This window comes from Haemaphysalis longicornis, unplaced genomic scaffold, assembly GCF_048455015.1.
Source record: "Haemaphysalis longicornis isolate Haplotype H1 unplaced genomic scaffold, Haemaphysalis longicornis Haplotype H1 scaffold_10, whole genome shotgun sequence".
Lineage (NCBI taxonomy): Eukaryota > Metazoa > Arthropoda > Arachnida > Ixodida > Ixodidae > Haemaphysalis > Haemaphysalis longicornis.
Genome location: NW_027526204.1, coordinates 107,337,763 through 107,356,549, shown reverse-complemented (window position 1 = coordinate 107,356,549; position 18,787 = coordinate 107,337,763). Strand labels below are relative to the sequence as shown.

At 46.3% G+C, this 18,787-nt stretch overlaps 1 protein-coding gene across 1 annotated transcript in view; it reads left to right on the top strand.

The window, feature by feature from the left end:
• LOC144157895 (uncharacterized) overlaps nt 1-18,787 on the top strand; it is a 62,359-nt gene that overhangs the window by 25,579 nt on the left and 17,993 nt on the right. Inside the window, exons 10-11 of the mRNA XM_077688612.1 lie at nt 1,262-1,489; nt 17,286-17,614. Coding sequence (XP_077544738.1) covers nt 1,262-1,489; nt 17,286-17,614 — 557 coding nt within the window. The remainder of the gene's footprint in view (nt 1-1,261; nt 1,490-17,285; nt 17,615-18,787) is intronic.

Genomic DNA, 18,787 nt, shown 5'->3' with positions numbered 1-18,787 from the left:
CGCTAATGGCGACCGTCCCGTCATCAAAACACACTACAGCAAAACGGGCTTCACATAATAGGTTTGACAAGCGGAGGCACATGAAGAGTATGAGTTTGGATTGTCGTATAAATGTGGACTGAATTCAGTCCTCATACGACACCTGAAGAATGAGTCTTAAAGAAGCTTCGCGTTCAACTATCGTCGTGGTTAGACGGCGGGAAGCAGGAGTTTTTACGAGCGGAGCAGGTCAAACTTTCCTCTGTCTGTGCGGATTGTCGCGAGGGAATTCCGCCCGGCCAAGTGGAGAAGGGGAAAATGCTGGGCCACGAAATCTGAGAGTAAAATGCGAGGAAGCAAGAGGCGCACGAGCAGGTGTCGGGAGTGCGCGCTTCAAGAAAACGGGGTTGGGAAGATCCCGCGAATCGCATCTGGTGTGATTTTAAGGACCTCCCCAACCCGGGAAACCAATAGGATTCCCGCGAAGTTTACGCCGTGAAGCCGTCAACCTAACCACTGGGCGACCGCAAGTGCCTCGGGTGCTTATATTAGCAGCGCCGGCAATCAATAACATGACCTGGCCATTGAAAAGACGAGAACGCATCCTGTGGTCGGAATCGAACATGGTTCCCTCGTATTAATGAAGCCGGCGTCTATCCGATAACGCGCTATCATCGCACTCCAGCTACTCAGCCTTTAATTTGTGATCGAGTGCAGCGTTGGCCTTCGACATTACTTTGGCTCCGGACTTTAGCAGTTGAAGTCTTTAGGAGGGTGGATTGTCGGCCGTCACTTAACTAAGCTTGCATGGAGGGAAGCTTCAGTCTAGAAGCATTTTTCTCTTAAGAAGCAAGCAGACCCAAGAAAAGCGAAGGTAAATTTAGTGAAGACCACCAGCTCCACATGATTCTCAGTCTTCGCATCTCAATTGCGATGGCGGCTGATTTTATTTTACCCTAGAATGTATCAAGACAGCAGCTTTGGACTGCCCGAAAGCTACACAAAACTCCTATGGACAGGCAAATAAAAAGAACATATGCTCTGATGCTTGCGTCCCTCCCTGCGCGACACTACGAGGAATCATTTATTTCAAGCCTATAGAAATGACGAGAAAGCCCATGTAGCCACTATCGCTTCCCATTTCATATCTGTCCGTTTGAAAGACCGCCGTCGAAGCCTTTGTAACCATACAAACGGCGGTTTGTGTACTACCCCACTCTTATATTGGGCCTCAAAACACCATATAATTTTATATCACCCCACTGCCACATTGTCTACTCAGGGCAAGCTGGAACCATCAAGGAACCTGTCCACCTCTATCCACTGCACCGGGCGGGGCAGAAATTCCATTAAACTGCGTTGCTTAAGAAACTCTACTCTGGAGGTGCTGCTGCGAGAGGCTGCAAAGCTGGAGTTTCGCTTCGCACCAACCTTGGGAGATCTAGGACAGTTCTCAAAGGGACCGGCGCTTGAAATACCTGAGGTCATTGCTGGCGTCGACATCAACCAGGTAACGGAGACCAGACACATTCGTAAAACTATCTTAAAGCGGTCGTAAAGACCAAATAAGGTTTGGGTCATAAAAACTGTTTTGCCCAAGTAACTGATAATCAATTTATCACAAGCTTCAACTGAATATTCTACATAGTACGAAAAAAAGCCGAAGCATTGTATAAATGGTCTACCGTGCGGCGGCCTGGGCGTAAACTTGTTGGTCGATGTGACGTCACTCGGCATTGCTGGCGTTTTCGGACGCGTTTTTCGCCATGGCTTTCAATGGGCCGGGGCGCATCGGCGAGCGCCGGAGCGGTTTTAACGGCTAATTGTGCAATTATTATGTGCAGAGCCCTTTAGTGGCTCGCCTTCTAGTCGTAGCTCGCTTGCTGGGCCCATGTGGAGCCCCACACGGCATTCCGTTGTAGCGGCGGTCGTCGCGACGCAACCCAGAGGATTCGAAAACCAAGCAGTTTATATAGTAGTCATATACGCGTCCGAAACTTGTGAAGCGCTGGCGCTGGTCATAAATCTCCCCGTTGTTTATGATACATGATACGGCGCGGTGCATTTGACAAAATATCCCCACCGTACGTTCTCCATACCCTACACATAAGTAAAACCGCAGTCGTCTGGTAGGACGTACATTCTGTTTATAAATACAGCCCGAATCGAAAAACGAACCTACCTGCCAGCATCTGACGAAGTCTGAGGCATTTAATTGGAGCATTGTCATCAGAACAAAAATATAACGAATTCAAAAATGGTTGAGATTGCATTGAAAGTCAATTGACTTTACTCAGTACATTGTGTTGACAGTCAATTGACTTTGAATAGAAATTTTTATTGAGTTCTCGTTGAAAATTGGCCGCCGTGTTTCAATTGAAACTCAACGCTGAGTTTCAATTGAAAGTCTATTGACTATAGTATACATGTCTGTTGATTTCCAATTGACTTTCTGTTGACTCTCAATACACTTTTCCTGTTGAGTTCCTGTTGTGACGTGTCAATTGAAAGTCTATTGAGAAAAGTCTGTTGAGTTCCAGTTGATTCTGTGTTGACTCTCTATTCATTCTCCTGCTGAGTTCCTGTTGGGAAATGTCAAATGAAAACCTACTGAGCATATTCAAGACAGCCCGTTTGATTTCCTGTTAGTTTTTTGTCAAGTTATTTCAACAATTGCCTAGTAAAGTTCAGTTGACTGTACTATATACTAAGTCTGCTTCAATTATGCAAAAACATTCTAAAAACTGTCATCAAGGTGTGCAATGAGCAGGCGAAATAGTGAGGTGTTGCATGGCAAAGCTTGCTTTATTGCTCACGAAAGCATCACGAGAGGGCTGGAGCCTCGCAGGGTCCACTTGGCTACTTGACTGTGTAGCCTGCAAAATACAAGAAAAGACTTGTTTGTTTGCACCAGTCAAGTACGAAATGATTCCATCCCTTCTCATTAAGCATGCTGGTTTAAGTACCTGGCTATTTTAGAAGTTAGATGGCTTGTATGTTTGGAAAGCAGGGAGATAGCAGTTCAACAAATGTATAAGCTTTCCTCAGATTTTAATGCCTTAAGCCAAGCTAGCCGCATCAATTAATTCTACAATTGGTAGGGAGTGGAATGCCTTTAGTTGAATGCCTTCCGCATTAAGGCGCCTGAAATCTACAGGAACGACTATGTTTCAAGGCGGCAGGGAGCCGAAAAATCACCCGCATGGGTCCGTAATCGTGTCTTCCACATCTTTCAGGCCCAAAAGAAATCCAAATAGGCCTATCAAGACTGGTTGAGCCACTACCTGACAGGAGAAACCCCAAACCTGTGCAAAAGCATACCTGTCAACTTGTGGATTTTGTTTTTTGAAATTTTAATGCTTGAAATCTCGTAAAACAAAATTAGAAAATTATCAACTTGCATGAACTTGTTTACAAAACTAGCCTTGATTAAAAAAAACTAGGGTCAGATGGTACTGTAAACTAAAGTTATTACAACAGGCAATCATCGCAAATGGCTTTATGAATGGATGAGCGCATAATACTTTGTGCTTACCGACTAGTGGAAAAAAATACATGAACCGTGATGGAAAAAACCGTGCCAAAAAGAACGTGACAGGAAAAATACATAACTTGAATTTCGCAGTCTTTCACACTCTTGTAACGCTGAAGTATGGTGTGTGCCTTGCAGTACGTTTACCAAACAAGTAGCACTAAGCAGCAGCTTGAACGGATCATATGAGACATGGGTATATCCACATTTCTGCCTTCATCATAACAATGCCAGAGGGGTATACCAGTATAACAAGGCCGTTTAATGCCAGTTTACACACAAGGAGAACACGAAACAGTTTTGTTTGGTCAGGGGAAAAACATCAGTTTCTGTAAATGAGAAATAATTTAAAAGCTTTTATCCCTTTGCTTGGCGAGATTTTCTATACATCAGCAGCACTAAAACAGTATAGTGATACCGTGCCGACCAATCATTTGGCTAATTCCTAGAGGCAGAACATCTGTCAAAACAGATTGACTAAGCCCTCGCGCAATGCCGGTGTAGCATCAGTCAGTGGCACGTCTGATGCCACATTCAGCCAAAATGTTATTCAGTGATTTTGCTATTACTCACACCACATTCAGCCCAACTTATTCAAAACTGCTCCGAGAAAGGCAGTCAGCAGGTTGTGATTAGAAGCAATGGCAAATTTCAATTTATGCTAGCAAGTCGAGTAAGTGCTTAAGTCAAAACTGGTATTCATCAGTTTGAAAGCTTGACGCCTGTGCATGTTCTTGCGCAAGCTGCCTAGCACCTGTGACAAGAATTGGCAAATGAGAAATTCACGGAAAGATACATGGAGAGAATTGGCACTTTGTGGTAAAAGACTAATATATGACAACAGTGTGCAGTCTGTTTCCAACTACTACTTACGCAGCACGTTTTTTTCTGCATTGGTTTTAAAGCCAAGGTGTCTGCTTGCCTTTAGGGTGCCAAGGTAACGCATCAGACTTGTGTAAAGATGCTTTCGGTTCAAACCCTACCTTCTGCGGATACAGAGTCTCTATTTTCCAAAAGCAATCAATGAATTTATATTCTTGGGCATTATTTTTTTAGCTGGAATGAAGTACGGTTTAGGCCACATTTGTCACTGCTCTGCACTCAGGGAACGCTCTTTCTCCAAGCAATCGTTCAAATTAATACGCAAATATGTTGCCGGCTGCCAGCACTTTAGCTTGCAAGTATATTTTACCGCCATGTCTCCTAACTGGTTGAACACACTATCCTGTTTGTGACTGGTAGATCTGCCTCTCAGCCTAGCGCTGTCAGGTGTGCTTGCATGGCGCAGTATTCGTGCGTCTGTTATTGATCCGACAGGCACTTGTTCGATTCAACCTTCTTCATTTTTTTTTTCATTTTCGTTAACTTTGTTCGTCAAACATTTTATCTATCTTCATCATGGTGTTCTTTCTTTTTTATGACACTTCGTACTAGGTAATTCATGGCTGCTGCTCCGTTCTGTAGCGGCACTGCATCTGGGATTTTATTCATTCGTCAATTGCCTTGAAAGGTTTTGTTAGATCTTTAGCTTAAGATACATACAAATATAGAACACGCGAAAGCAATACAGCAGCGCGGAAGACAGTAAAATACTGATTGATGTCAAAATGTTGTGTGCCGGTACAATAGCCTTCCCCTTCAATTTGTTACATTTACGTACAGTGTTTTTGAAAGGCTCAAGTGAACTCATACCCTTTAGGTCGATCTGGAGACGGCGGGAATAAAAACACTGTTCATATACCGACAAATAACCAAGTCGTGAGTATCGCCATTCAGGTAGGTCTGCACGTTTGTCATGATGCTTTCTCGTGTTCTATATTTGTATGTATCTTAAGCTAAAGATCTAACAAAACCTTTGAAGGCAATTGACGAATGAATAAAATCCCAGATGCAGTGCCGCTACAGAACGGAGCAGCAGCCATGAATTACCTAGTACGAAGTGTCATATAAAAAGAAAGAACACCATGATGAAGAAAACAAGCACCCGTTGCGGGTGGTGGTGTCTCCAAATTTTAGAGGCCAAAGCTGAACGACGACCGGCCAGGCCTGTCCGAGATCCACGCACGCGCAATGGCAAGCTATCTCTAACCCAGCAGCTATCAGCAGATGTCACCAGCATGCTCCGAAGCCGCGTGCTCGCTTGACCTTGACAAGCCTGACGCGCACTGCACAGGAGCGCTCGGAAAGAATAAACTTACCTTATAACAACGTCGCTCCCAGCGGCGCTCCCAGCGTGGTGAATTTGACGGATTCCAAAGCGTTGCTAACAGGAATGGTAACACCTCACTTCGGAAGCTTCTTCACCGTACGATCACAGCGCACAGACACAACACGGGCACAAATGATGTTCACCAGCGGTAGAAGAGCGCATACGATGGCTTTCCTTCAATAAATTCGATGTATCGCCAGCTGCACTGCAATGTCTGACCTTCGATGCTCGTTGATAAGATTCGCACACGGCACATAAATCGTCAACAACACGAGCAAAGCTGTAAATTTGCACAGAACAGTGAGAACGACGCACAGCGCTGGTGCCCGCACATCCGGGATTGTGAACAAGCGACTTTGGCTTGGCTTGAAGGCTTCAAGTCGGTTTGCGATGGCTACGCCACGGCTACGCCACGGCTACGCATTCTTGTGAAAAATTGAGCGTGAAAACATTGACACAAGATATTAAAAAAAACCGATGGCGGCTTGTGAGTCCTATGTTAATATTTACGATCTTTGTTTATAGAATTATTACCAACCCGTCAAGCAGCAGTAATATTATTTTGCAGATAACCGAACTCCGCCGAGGTCGCGATGATGGCTGTTAGCGCCACTGGCGGCAGTGGCAACTCAGCGTACTACATTCGCGACCATGGCCTCGAGTGCGCGGGTCCCAAGTATTCTAGTTCACTCTAGCGAGGCGGCGCACGCGCGAGGGGGAATCTCGGAGGCCATGTCGCGACAGCGCGGTCACTTTAGCTTAGTGTGGGAGGATGCCAGAGGAACCAGAAGAACTGGTTATCGGCGGGTGTGGAGGTGGATGGTACGTCTTTTGTCTCCGGGCGCCCGCGCCCTTCCAAGTTCCCCGCCCGTCGAATGGCAGCAGAAGAGAGAATCCTTCAAAACAGATTTGAAGTTCGTGATCTGCTTGCGGGCGCAGGATATTTGCGAGGTGCTTGTGTTTGAGAAAGATTCAGCGGACGCGTTGACATCTTTAAAATACTTTTGTTAGCGAGAGAGCGGTTCGGAGTGTAACAAGCGGCACGCCAGCTCACTAATTTGTTCGGTTTCTCTATTTTGTTTTCTTTTTTTGTAGTGACGTGCAGCAGTGTCAGGCTCGTTCTTTCTTTTTGTGTCCCTGTGCAGTAAAGATGAGTTGGTAATCAGCGCTTCAGTTTGTCTTCCCTTTTTTCTTCGTTTGTTCGTTAAGTTCGTGTGAGCGGGGGCGCCTTGTGAAAGTCTCTTGCGCTTACGAGTACGGATTTCTTTTGCCGTGAAATGACTGTTTTCACCTGTTTTAATAGAACGTAGATGCGCGTTTGCTCCTTGCGGGATTCTCTGTATTCCACACTGCAGTTCTAAAGTTGTTATCGTAGACAGTTCACGGTATCCTCAAGGAAAGTTATGTATGCGAGGGATATTGATTTGTTTGATTACGTAATTTAAGGCGCCGACGCTACACTGGCGATAAGGCCCGCAGCAGTGGAGGGCCCCGGATTCACAGCCCGAGCCCGGTGTCTTAACGTGCGCCTAAATCTCGAACACATTGGCATTTTCGCTTTTTGCATCCAAGAGAAAAGCGGCCTCCGCGATGGGGAACTGAACTCGCGTCCTTGGGCTCAGACCACGGCGGGGTGTAGTTCTGGCTACCCTAATGAAGTTCACGAGTGAACGACGATGAGGCCAAGCTTGCGTTCGCTTGATTTGAAGGCTTGTTTTAAAAGTTCGCTGTATACAAAAATTTAATTGTTCTTTTTTCGACGGGTAGTGGTTTACACCAACGTGTATAGGCACATTTTCGTTACTGGAATATTCTTGCGCGTTTGGGTTTGTGAGATAAGTATTCATTTCTGCAAAACAGCGCTGTTATTATCGTGCCTCCACAGAAAAACACTGAATCATCGCACTAGGATGCGATGTCACATATGACTTTTGTAGATGTAGCAGATGAAATTACTTTTTAAATCTACCTCCTTCCTTCCCCCCCCCCCCCCCCGGAACACAACGTATCACAGCATTGTATGTGTGAAAAGAGGTAGGCGAAGTTATGACTTTTTTTTGTCCCCAGAACTGTGACCCGAGATGCGTAGCCCCCCCCAGCCTTTCCGTTTTTTACCGGCCCAGATATGCATGCTTCATGATTCCGCACCAACCTTCCCGGAAGACTGACTTCGAATATCTCCACTGCCGCTAAAGCGCCCAAAAGCGGAACCTTAGCAGTAGTGGAGATAGCTCACCCATTATGTCAATGTGTGCTAAGGTATAAAGAAGAAAGTCAGCTGCTATTTGCCGCGAGCTCGACATGTAGGTGGCGACAGCGTCACGCTGCTACACTCTAAGCTGGGTAACCCTTAATAGAGGTATACATTTTCGAATTTTTTTAACCTATAGTTTATAAGGTACAAAAGTAAGCTATATCTCAGTAACCTTCATATAAGTATACACGTAAGGGTTTCTGAGTTATAGGTTACTTTCTAGCTTTCAGCATGTATACTTTTATATAGGTTACATCTACCGCCGTGCAAGGCCACACACCTGGATGGTGTTATGCTGCATATCAGCGCGTTTCCGCCGACGTCGCTGTGGAGAGCCTCCGATGGCGCCTTTCGGGCGCGGTGAAGCCACGGTGCGTCACTGGAAGACGATATGGGCAACAACGCTCTCCATTGCGCAGTCTGAACTCGGAAAGCATCGAGTGTCTTTTGTACGTCCCTTGAATTCTGGAAGATTGGTTAAAAAAGGATATTCTGTACATTTAGTTTTTTCTTTCGGGAAGAGGGGGGGGGGGGGGGGGGGGGGAGTCCTGCCAACGTTGCAAGAGCAGCGAGAAGAGAAGGCATGTAACGCGAGAAGCCAAACTATGGTTATCAGTATTACTTACAATCGAAACTACACTAGGCGTCGTGTTCTGAAGCGGTGAAAAAGCAGTACGTATTTTTATAACTGATTAACCCGCCTTGGGCCGGGATAGTTCAGGATTTGTGGCTCGGCTTTTTCAAAATTGTATTGAAAGCAAGCATTGTGGGGAAAAAAAAACAGCGAGTCATGGCACACCCCTCACACATGTGGGTAACAACGTGCATTATATTACGCGTTTTCTCCTCTTTCTTTAAACTTATGTCCACCTTAGGAGGTTAAGACGTGACCATATTACGCATTTGCTTATGCTGAGTGAGTTTCTGAACAAGGTAATTCATGTCGGGATTTGTAAATGATATATATGAAAATGACGCACGAAATGCGACATGGCACAACTGCTCACAACTGCTGAATTTTACCTAGAAATCCCCCCTAAATACTCTTGCGCATTCATAGAAACGTATTTTAAATAATACGTAAAATTAGCAACTCGATACAGTTGAATAAACGTTTATTCCTCCTCTTCAGTATAAACAACGACTTTCCAAAAATGGTATTTATTTTAGAAAAGGTACGGGAAGAACACGATCACACAGGCGCTTGCGGGTGTAAAATACGTGTCCGGTAATGTATGGGCGATAGCGCACGGGTCGTGTGCAGTGTAAATGTTTTTGTTTGTTTCTTCTTTCTATAAGGACACAGCGCAAATTTTACAAGGGTGTGGAATTTGCACGCGTATGCACAGGTCTTGTCGCTTTTTACCCGTTTCGCGTACTAAACTTTTATCCTTTAAATAATCACCACGCCACCTTCAAAAAGCACCCTTCGACGTTCCCGAAACGGCAAACGACTGCACTCAACAATACGAAAAGTGCAATGTGTGGAAGTAGTGTTTATAACACGTTTCACACTCAAGCGGTGACCAGGGCGAAGATGTTTCTAGGAATTAAACAAGCGCATTAACCCGCAACGGCCGCTGATTATTGCGTTTATAGAGGAAAATCGCAAGCAGAGGTAACTATGTCATCGCTTTCTGCCAAACGAGCACACATATAGGTTGTTTTGTCGTGTGCAGCACGCGCCTTGTGCCGCACGCAACGTGAAAAAGCAGACGACGCGAGAGCGCCATCCACACTATTCGTCCCGCCGCCGCCAGGGGCCGACTGTGTTCGCGCTCGGGGCGAATAGCAAGGTAACGTTTCCGCGGGAGTCACGTGCCAGAAGAGATGAGTCACTGGAGTTTTGTCAATGTTTATTTCCTCCATTGTTTTGTGCAAACCATGTTGCGGCAGTATTTGAGGAAATGCATTCAAAAATTGTCCAATACAATTGATTTCCGCACTTAGCAGGTATAATTATTATTTGTGCAAAGATATGCTGCTGGTAAACGCTACTGGATTACCCTCAGGAGTTTTATCAGTGTTGAAAATTAAGCGCGAACCATAAAACATGGAAAAGAAAGAAGGACACCGGTATAATTTGCAACAATGTATGTTCACCAACTAGTTCGACTCTCAATTCTACTTAGTTTTGTCAGTAGAAACTATTGAGTTTCAATTAAAGGAAGTCATTTGACATTCTGTTGAGGTTTGTCTATTGAAACCTTGCTGACTTTTTATTGACTGCACTCAATAGAAATGTCAATGTAAAATAAAAAAAGCATAATAGTAACCTAGTAGTCTTAATTCCGTAGACACAGTGGGCAGCGCTGAAAATAATAACCCTTAATAGTGTATGTTTGAGCCTGATGAGTTTTGTCCATTGGTTCTCGAAACAGTTTCATTTGACTGGTGTCAATTGGTTTTGTGTTGCGTTTTCTCAATAGAAATCCTTTTGAGTTTGTACTGACACATCTCAATAGCCTATTGAGTTTGAATTAAGTTTTTGTTGATGCAATAAAAACTCAACAGGAACAGAATGGAAACTCAAAATCCATTTTTGTAAGGGGTGGAGTAATCACCGCTGCTGGGGTAACAAAAATACGCAGCAGCATCTGCAGAAGTCCCTGTCACAGCTGTCGGCTTTTGCGGAGCGCGCCGTGAAGCGGACGCCATTGTCATATAACTCGCCACAATCGCGGGTTGAAATGTAAATCTCGTCCACAAAACATAATAAAACCGAAAGGGAGTTGTCAACACATACGCCAGATGGTGTTAGTTGTCTGCAAGGCGCCGTCTTTAGCAATCGCGGGACGTTTGAAATCATCGGAACTAAGTGTCTGATGGCCTATGGCGCCGTTTCGTTTCGTTCGGTTATGGCTAATTCGTTTCGTCGCGGCCACACGCACGTAACGCGTACACACACACGGAGGTATGATTTGGAACAAGCGTGCCAAGGCAGAGTGGTGTGACGTGCACAAAATTCTTCCGTTGGAGAATGGCGATCCAGTGACGCCTGGTCTCCGCGTCGCGCACACTGTGCCAAAAGTGGTTCACTGCGAAAGGTCATACACACGGACAGTCTTTGTGCAGTTGCGGCCAATGCTACTCGCATGGCGATTCGCCCCACAACGATCGCACCTGGTACGTCCGACTACGGCACAAGTTTTTCCCGGCGACTTCCACATTTTCTGACTGCACACTTCGCTGAGCACCATGGCAGCCTAAAGCGGGAACCGCATGGAGCATTTCTGTACGCGATTCGTGCGCGTCGGCGTTACGCACGCGATATTTTCACGCCGGCGTCCACGATGTCGCACCCGCGGCAGCTTCCACCCTAACCAGAAGATGACGCGCAACGCGCGCGACAGTGGGGTATCCCGCCGAATTGCCCCAGTGGGGAGGCGCGCCCTCTTGCTTCGGACAGCCGGCTGGCCCCGCCGGAAATGTTTCATAGTCTTACCACAGTGGCGGATATTTGATTTAGACTTTCCCTAGCGGCGCGGACGATGCTTTACAGTGTCGTTTGCGGCCACATTATCAGCTCGTTTACTGCACAAGCAACATTCATTTGTTTCTTGAGTGGCATCTTAAAGAGCGGTGAGAAGCGGTCGGTCGAGCTACCCGCTCCACTTCGCGGCCGCCATGTTGCCGCCGCCTGTCTCGTCGTCGCGCCGCATGCAGCATATGGGCAGTATTCAGGACAGCATCAGCGTGCTGGTGTCCTGCGCGGCGCGTTTTCGCGAGCAAAAAACGCCCCATGCGGTTCACGCTTAAGGCGGAAACCAAAACCGCCCCGTGTTAAAGGCCAGTAATGGCGAGTGCGTCGCTAGCTTCCCTTGTTCAAGGCCAGCGCAAGTCGTCGCTGTAAACAGTCTATAACCTATATATTTAGTCCTGGTCACATTCTCGCGAAGCATCTACAATGTCTGAGAACCTTGAATGTCCGACTGGCGGCGAACGATTAAAGCGACTGCAATGCGGCTGTGCTCTGATATTGGCGCCTTATTGCGTTCGCTCGTGCCTCCTAAATGTGTTACTGTCTCTCCTATTGCGTCACTGTAGCGAGAAATTACGGTATTTTGTAATTTCTTCTATTTTGTATGTCCTCAGTGGTTGAAGTAGCAGTGAGTTACCGAAGGCTAGATCTTAAACGTGGCATTCATGGCCTCGTTATTGCACAAGTAGCGTTATACAGTCAAATCGAATTATAACGAACCCGGATAGAGCGAATTATGCTATATATCGAACAAACAAATCTCAGTTACAAAAATACATGCGAAACATATTTTTTATAACAAAGTTCACATCTGATGCATCGAACTTGGCGCGCCTAGAATTGCCGCTAAAATGCATGTTTTCGGAGCGGCGATTGAGATGTTGTCTGGCTGCGATCGAGATGTTGAGCCTCCCATGGAGCGATGTGACTCCCGGTACTTGCCGGAACTGTTTCCCACGCGCCTCTCTCATGATTAAGCCCTCCCAGTCAGCCAGTCGGGACCAAGATGGAAGCATCGATGAACTGTGAGAAGAGCTCGCCAACGTTGCCGATGTTGTGCAGACAGGAGTGCCCTTCGAGGATTGCCTGAGGGTCTACGACGACGTTGCCTTCACTGTGAACCCCTCGGACGCCGACACCGTTGCCGATGTCATGGCTACTGCCGCTGCTGGAAGCACCGAAGAGGCAGAGGATGTCGCGAGGGAAAGCCGTCCGAAGCCGTCCGAATGTACTCCACCAATATTGCTTCGATATTGAAGGACGCCGACTGCAACTGATGAAAATGATGTCTTATGGAGAGCATGCTGTACTAGCTGACGCCGCCAAAATGACATTGAAAACAGGAATCGCCGCTTTTTGGGAAAGTAGGTAGTTACAGCGGAAAGTGGCTGTATTGCTTGCAATGAATAGATAGTTTTGTGTATGGCAATGGCATACTTTATTATGTTCGTTTCTGCATGCGGGGATTGCAGGACGAGGGGGCGTGAAGGGGGGGGGGGGGGGTCCCACGTATTGCGAACTCGTAACAAAAAATTCATTATAGGCGGGTTCGGCTATTTCGAACTATTGGATACAGTCAAACCCGTTTATAGCGAACCGCAATATGCACCGCGATTAGTTCGATATATCCAAAAGTTCGATATAGCCAAACCCGCCTATAACGAGCTTATTGTTACGAGTTCGCAATCCGCGAGAGCCCCCCGCCCCCTCCCCAACTCCGCCATTCGCGTATGCAGAAACGAACACAGTACAGTAGCCATGACCATACCAAAATAGTCCATTTATTGGAAGTCATAAAGCTACTTTCCGCCTTAACTACCGACGTTGCAAAAAAAAACGGTGATTTTTGTTTTCACTTTCGTTTTGGCGGCTTCAACTGGCATAGCATTCTCTACACGAAACATTGTTTGCACCAGTTCGAGTCCGCGTCCTCAAAAATCTAAGAAGCATTGGCGCAGCACATCGACTGCCGAAAGCGCTTTATTATAAGCGTCGGACGGATTTCACTCGCGACATCACCGGGAACGTTGGCGAGCTCTTCCCACCGTTCACCGATGCTGCTGTCTTGGTCCGGACTCGCTGACTGGGTGGGTTCCGTCGCGAGTCCCGCGCATCGGAAACAGTTACGGAAAGTATTGGGCGTCACGTCGCTCCGTGCGAGGCGCAATGTCTCAGTCGCGGCTCTTGCTCCGTGGTCGCGGCCAATCCACATCTCAATCGCCGCTCGAGATCATGCATTTCGGCGGCCATTCTAGGCGCCCAGAGTTCGATATATCGGATGTGAAATTCGTTATAAGGAATATTTTTCCCATGTATTTCCGTAACTAAATTATTTTTGTTCGATATATAGCATAATTCGCTCTATCCGGGTTCGTTATAGCCGGGTTTGACTGTATATCGAACTAATCGTGGCGCATATTGCAGTTTGCTATAACCGGGTTTGACTGTACTCCCGTATTGTAGACATTCGAAGGGCCCCCGCTTGTACGTACCCCAATTATTTCCCGCAGATGATAATAAACGTGTAAAACTTCAGCAAAGCTGAACGTTTCGTTTGTAACGTGGGTGTTACAATACTCGACGAATCAAATGTCGTGCACCGTTGTGACCGCCTTTAAATACCTAAAAATGCAAAAATTTCGACTCCTGGTGCGGTTCGATTACACTCTCCAGGTATGTCAAATCGGAAGAATATTAGTTGGTGTACAGGGTGTCCCAGCTATTATGCACCAAGATTTTAAAAAGAGCAATGGCGTTGCTTGAACAAAACCTAGCTATGAATGTTTCCAAAAAGTGGAGTAGCGGCCCTTAATTTTTTCGTTAATGAAATTTAAGTAATTATAATTGTTTGTCTAAGTGGACAAGTACGGCCCTAATCAATGAAGTGACAATGAAACACTTGCAGGTGCCCAGGAGAGGAATCTAACTGCGTCATTTTCGTCAACGAACTAATTGCCTAATCATTTATTTTGACTGATAAAAATAGTCCACGAAACGAAACATGCCACCTGATGACGCTTCCGTGCGCAATAGGGCACCTCGATTCTCGCGTCCGGTGCTGGAATGGAGGCGCCCTAGTGCGCGTGATAAGCCAGTGCCCTCAAATAAGCTGATTCAAACCAACTACTTTGTGCTTCACAGGTCCGAAAAGACAGCGCATCACCTTCATAGGGCATGCATGGAAGGAGCACCAATAGCAAGTGTCGCGGGGCGCGTGTATAAGATAAGCAACAAATGCGGTGGCGATTTCTTCTGTGTTTCTTTTATTTATTTCATTCTGGCTAACTCAGACGCAGCCTCTTCATGGGCATTGCTTTACGACGCGCGCGGGAGCGCCGCCACGTGGTATTTCTCATATTTCGCGGGGTTTCTTTATCAGTCAGAATAAATAGTACACAATTAGTTCGCCGTTAAAAAAATACCGAAGTTAGATTTGTCTCGTGGGTATATACGTGCCTCATCGACAGTTCAATCATTAGGGCAGCACTTCTCGAGTTAGATCATTATAATCAATAATTCAAATCTCAGTAACGAAACAATTACTCCCTGCTACTCCACGGCACTGGAAACATTACACGCTAGGCTTTGTTCGAGTAACGCCATTGCTCTTTTTTTAATCTTGGTGCATGATGGCTTGGATACCCAGTGCACAAAGGCGAAAGTGTACACTCTGGTTCTGAGTACAAGGCAGTTAACGCCCTACCGATGCAATCTGTCTCCAAGTCGACCACATCTTACAGTACACTAAATCACCAACCACAGCTATAGCACCACCTCCGGTGTTTTTTGCGTTTGCTCTATTATTTTAGTGGTTAGACATGCGTTGTGACGTAAAATAAGTGAATGGCCATATATTTGCTAAAGCCGAGTTCCTGTGATATAAGCCGTATACGAATGACTCGTCGTCGGCAGCACGCGAAACGAGGCGTACGCTACATCCCTCGTCTTTCCCGAAGGGACCTGCGGCAACCCAACGGGAAGTGTTCACTTATCTGCTTCACTTCCTGGTGACGACCGGCCTCACGCAGCGGCTGTAGCCCGGAGTGCAGTGATTGACTGGTGTGCCCGGACTGACAGCGTTCTAGGACTGACAGCTCTCTTTATACCTTTCTCTCCCTCTCTATCTCTTTCTCTCCCTCCCTCTCTCTCTCTCCCGCTGACAAAGGAGGAAACGGGGTACCGAATTGAAAAGGGTTTTTTACTGAAGATAGGCTGGAAGGGGGTGGGAAGTGGTGCACCAAACAAGTTGCGGAGCCACCGCTCTTCTATTCTGTGCCAAAATCTCATGCCCAGAACATTACGTCGCTGAATGATAAAACTTGGCCGCGTATCTGATCCTTTTGTTGCAAATGTAGTCAAAAGACGATAGTCTTTGTAGACATTTGCCAATGAAATGCCCCCCTTTACTTTCCCGCTCACCTCTCATGCTGTTCCTGTACCGTCGCGCTCATTTCAAGGTAAACACACTAAAGGTTTGCGCAAGGTGATTTGAATTTACCGCGTTCCACTGCTACAGGCCGGGTTCCTAGATGCCAGCGCTGCAGTACGGAGGAGACGCGCGTGAATGGAGGCGGCCGACTAGAGTGTTTATAGAGCCGCGAGGCCGTGCTCCACGTGCCTTTCAAGCAGAACGTGGAACCTAGCTAGTTGAACCTTTGGTTGCTGTTTCCGCGTGATTTTTCATATGCCGCTAGGAAGCGGCGGTTTTCTGCAGTAGATGTAGAATATCATTTGCTATCGCAAAACCAAGCATGCATGAATTTGTAATAAAGGAACACTGTAAATATCCCTTGTGTACTAATTTCCTGTCTTATATTTGCGTAATGTCTTGTTCTTGTTCAACGAAGTTTACAAGTATGGAAATGTAAACCGGGCTTAGATGCTTACATGTGGCTGTGAGTATATAAGACTATTGCGCAATATCAATTTTACTTTGGCCGGGTGGCTGAATCGAGTCACAGACATACAGACGAACGGACAGATATACAGACAGACCAAAATTTCTGGGTTTAAGAAGCCCAAGAAAGACTATCGTCTTTGAAATTGATAGGGGAGATGAACTGGTACAGTTGGGCATATAAAAGGGGAAGGCAAAGAGAGAAAGCAGTGGTCTCAGTGGAGCCCTGGTCGCTCAGGCCCTTCTCTGGAGCCGCCACTGTCGCGGACGTGCCAACGTCAAAATACAGGAACCTTAAAGCAGGGACAGTTTTTTCTGGAGTAGATTTGACAGCGTCGCCTGATCCGCTGCCTACAGCGCTCATAATATTCACAGTAATAATATTTGTGTTACCTTTACGGTTGTTACTTTAACTACGGGTTTTAGGTAAAAATAGTTCTCTACTATTCGGCGTTGCCGCGAGGGAAGTGCCGAGGATGGCAGATGCTTTTTAGGGAACACGAAACTAAACTTGCCTTCACATTTGTGTCACCGCGGCCGTATTCACCCCAGAGTTGTAGCCAGAAAGACTTTTATGGGGGCGTTGTACGCCAGCGGTAAAAAAAAGTGACCTGCGCTCCAACAAAGTTTCATTAAATTTTTGGCTTAATAAACGGACACCTTTCTCATTTTTGTTTTTTTGTTTTTTGTTCATTTTGCTCATTTTGTTCTCATTGATGAAGTGGCCAAATAGCAAAGGCCAGAGATAAGGGCGGCAGGAAGGGGAACGGGGGCACGCGGCGTTTAGAATAAGTCAGCGTTTGTTCTCACACAAGAACACACACCCTTTGACTATGGGCTTGATACAACCGCCTCGTAGGAGCATCACCCGTGTTGCACGAAACAGCAGCGGCCTCTCTGTATGCAGACGTGTTCGTTTCACGGCACACGCAGGTGAGGACCTTCTTCGACGAGTACGTCAGGCCTCTGGCGGTGGCAGCTCGCTACGTGCGAACGCTCGACCATCTTTGGATCTTCACGCTAAGGTACTTCTTCCCGTCCTACTTGGATCATAACGGTAAGGTTGAAGGACTCGTCTACTCCATGAACACGGAGAACAAGTTGCTGACCGCTTTGGCGCTATACATGGGCGGCTGCGATACCCGCTCGCTCGTCCGAAAAGCGTCCGTGAAGGGGTTCCACTACATCACCGACGGCTGGAAAGGACAGCTTTTCGAGCCTGTCCTGGACATGGTCGCTGTGGTCGACTTTATCAAAAACGGGTAAGCAAATCTGTCACGTTGCACACGCTCTGGCTGCTGGAAATTTGCGCTGGGCGTTGTCTTCTGTGGGTGGTCAGAACAGATTTATAGTCGGGTAATCAAAACACATCGGGGAAGGGGCGGCACCTTTTCCTCCAAGTGCGAGACTTGTAGCTGCTGAGCTGCGCAAGGCATCCTCCTACTGCTCAAGCGTTAACGCGAATGCACTCTCATCTTACACGCGCGAAGGTGTTAACGTATGTTCTCGTATTTATTTATTTTTACATACTGCAGCCCAGGCGGGCTATCGCAGGAGTGGGTCAGGTACAATGCTTCAGATAAGAACAAGGTAGGCTCAGTCAAGTGCAATGCACCAAGGATCAGGTTCAATACATCAGATAAAAACAAGGTAAGCTCAGAGTCAGTGTTATACAATAATGTTCAAACGGCTCTCAATTTCGTACACAAATACATCAAAAGGGAGAGAGCGGGTTTAGCCGAGGATAAAATTTCATTTTTCTATTGTACGAGGAAATATACTGTACTTTAAAGTATTAGTGCGGGAAAAATACGGGGTAACCTTGAGGGAGTGGGAACTACGCGCGGTTGACCGTTCAGCAAGGATGGTGTAATGATTATCAGAAAGACGACAGTGCGAATAATAACACGATAAAGAAACTTCAATGATTCGGTATCGCGACGTACAGCTAGAGGTGTTAGCCCCAAGAAACGAAGTGCATTAGAGGGTGAAAATTCAGAATCAAACCGACGACAGATAAAGCGAACAGCTTTCTTTTGTACAGATACAATCTGGTTTATTTCTCATAGCTTATATGGATTCCAAACTGGCGAAGCACATTCGAGCATGGGGCGTAATAGTGTCTTGTAAGCAATCAGCTTTGTTTCCCTTGGTGCTTCAGCCAGCGTGCGGCGAAGGTAGCCAATTTTTTTCAGTGCCTTGTTTGTGATAGAATTGATATGCTTTGACCAAGATAAATACGTAAATGTAACTCCAAGATATTTATATTCATCTGCGGTATCAAGTGATTGTGTGTTGAATGTGTAGGTGAAAAAAGAGGGAGATATGCCATTTCTAAACCTCATTATCACAGTTTTATGAAAGTTAATTTTCATTTGCCATGTCTCGGACCATGTGCAGAAATGCGAAAATGATTCTTGCAAATCTAGGTGATC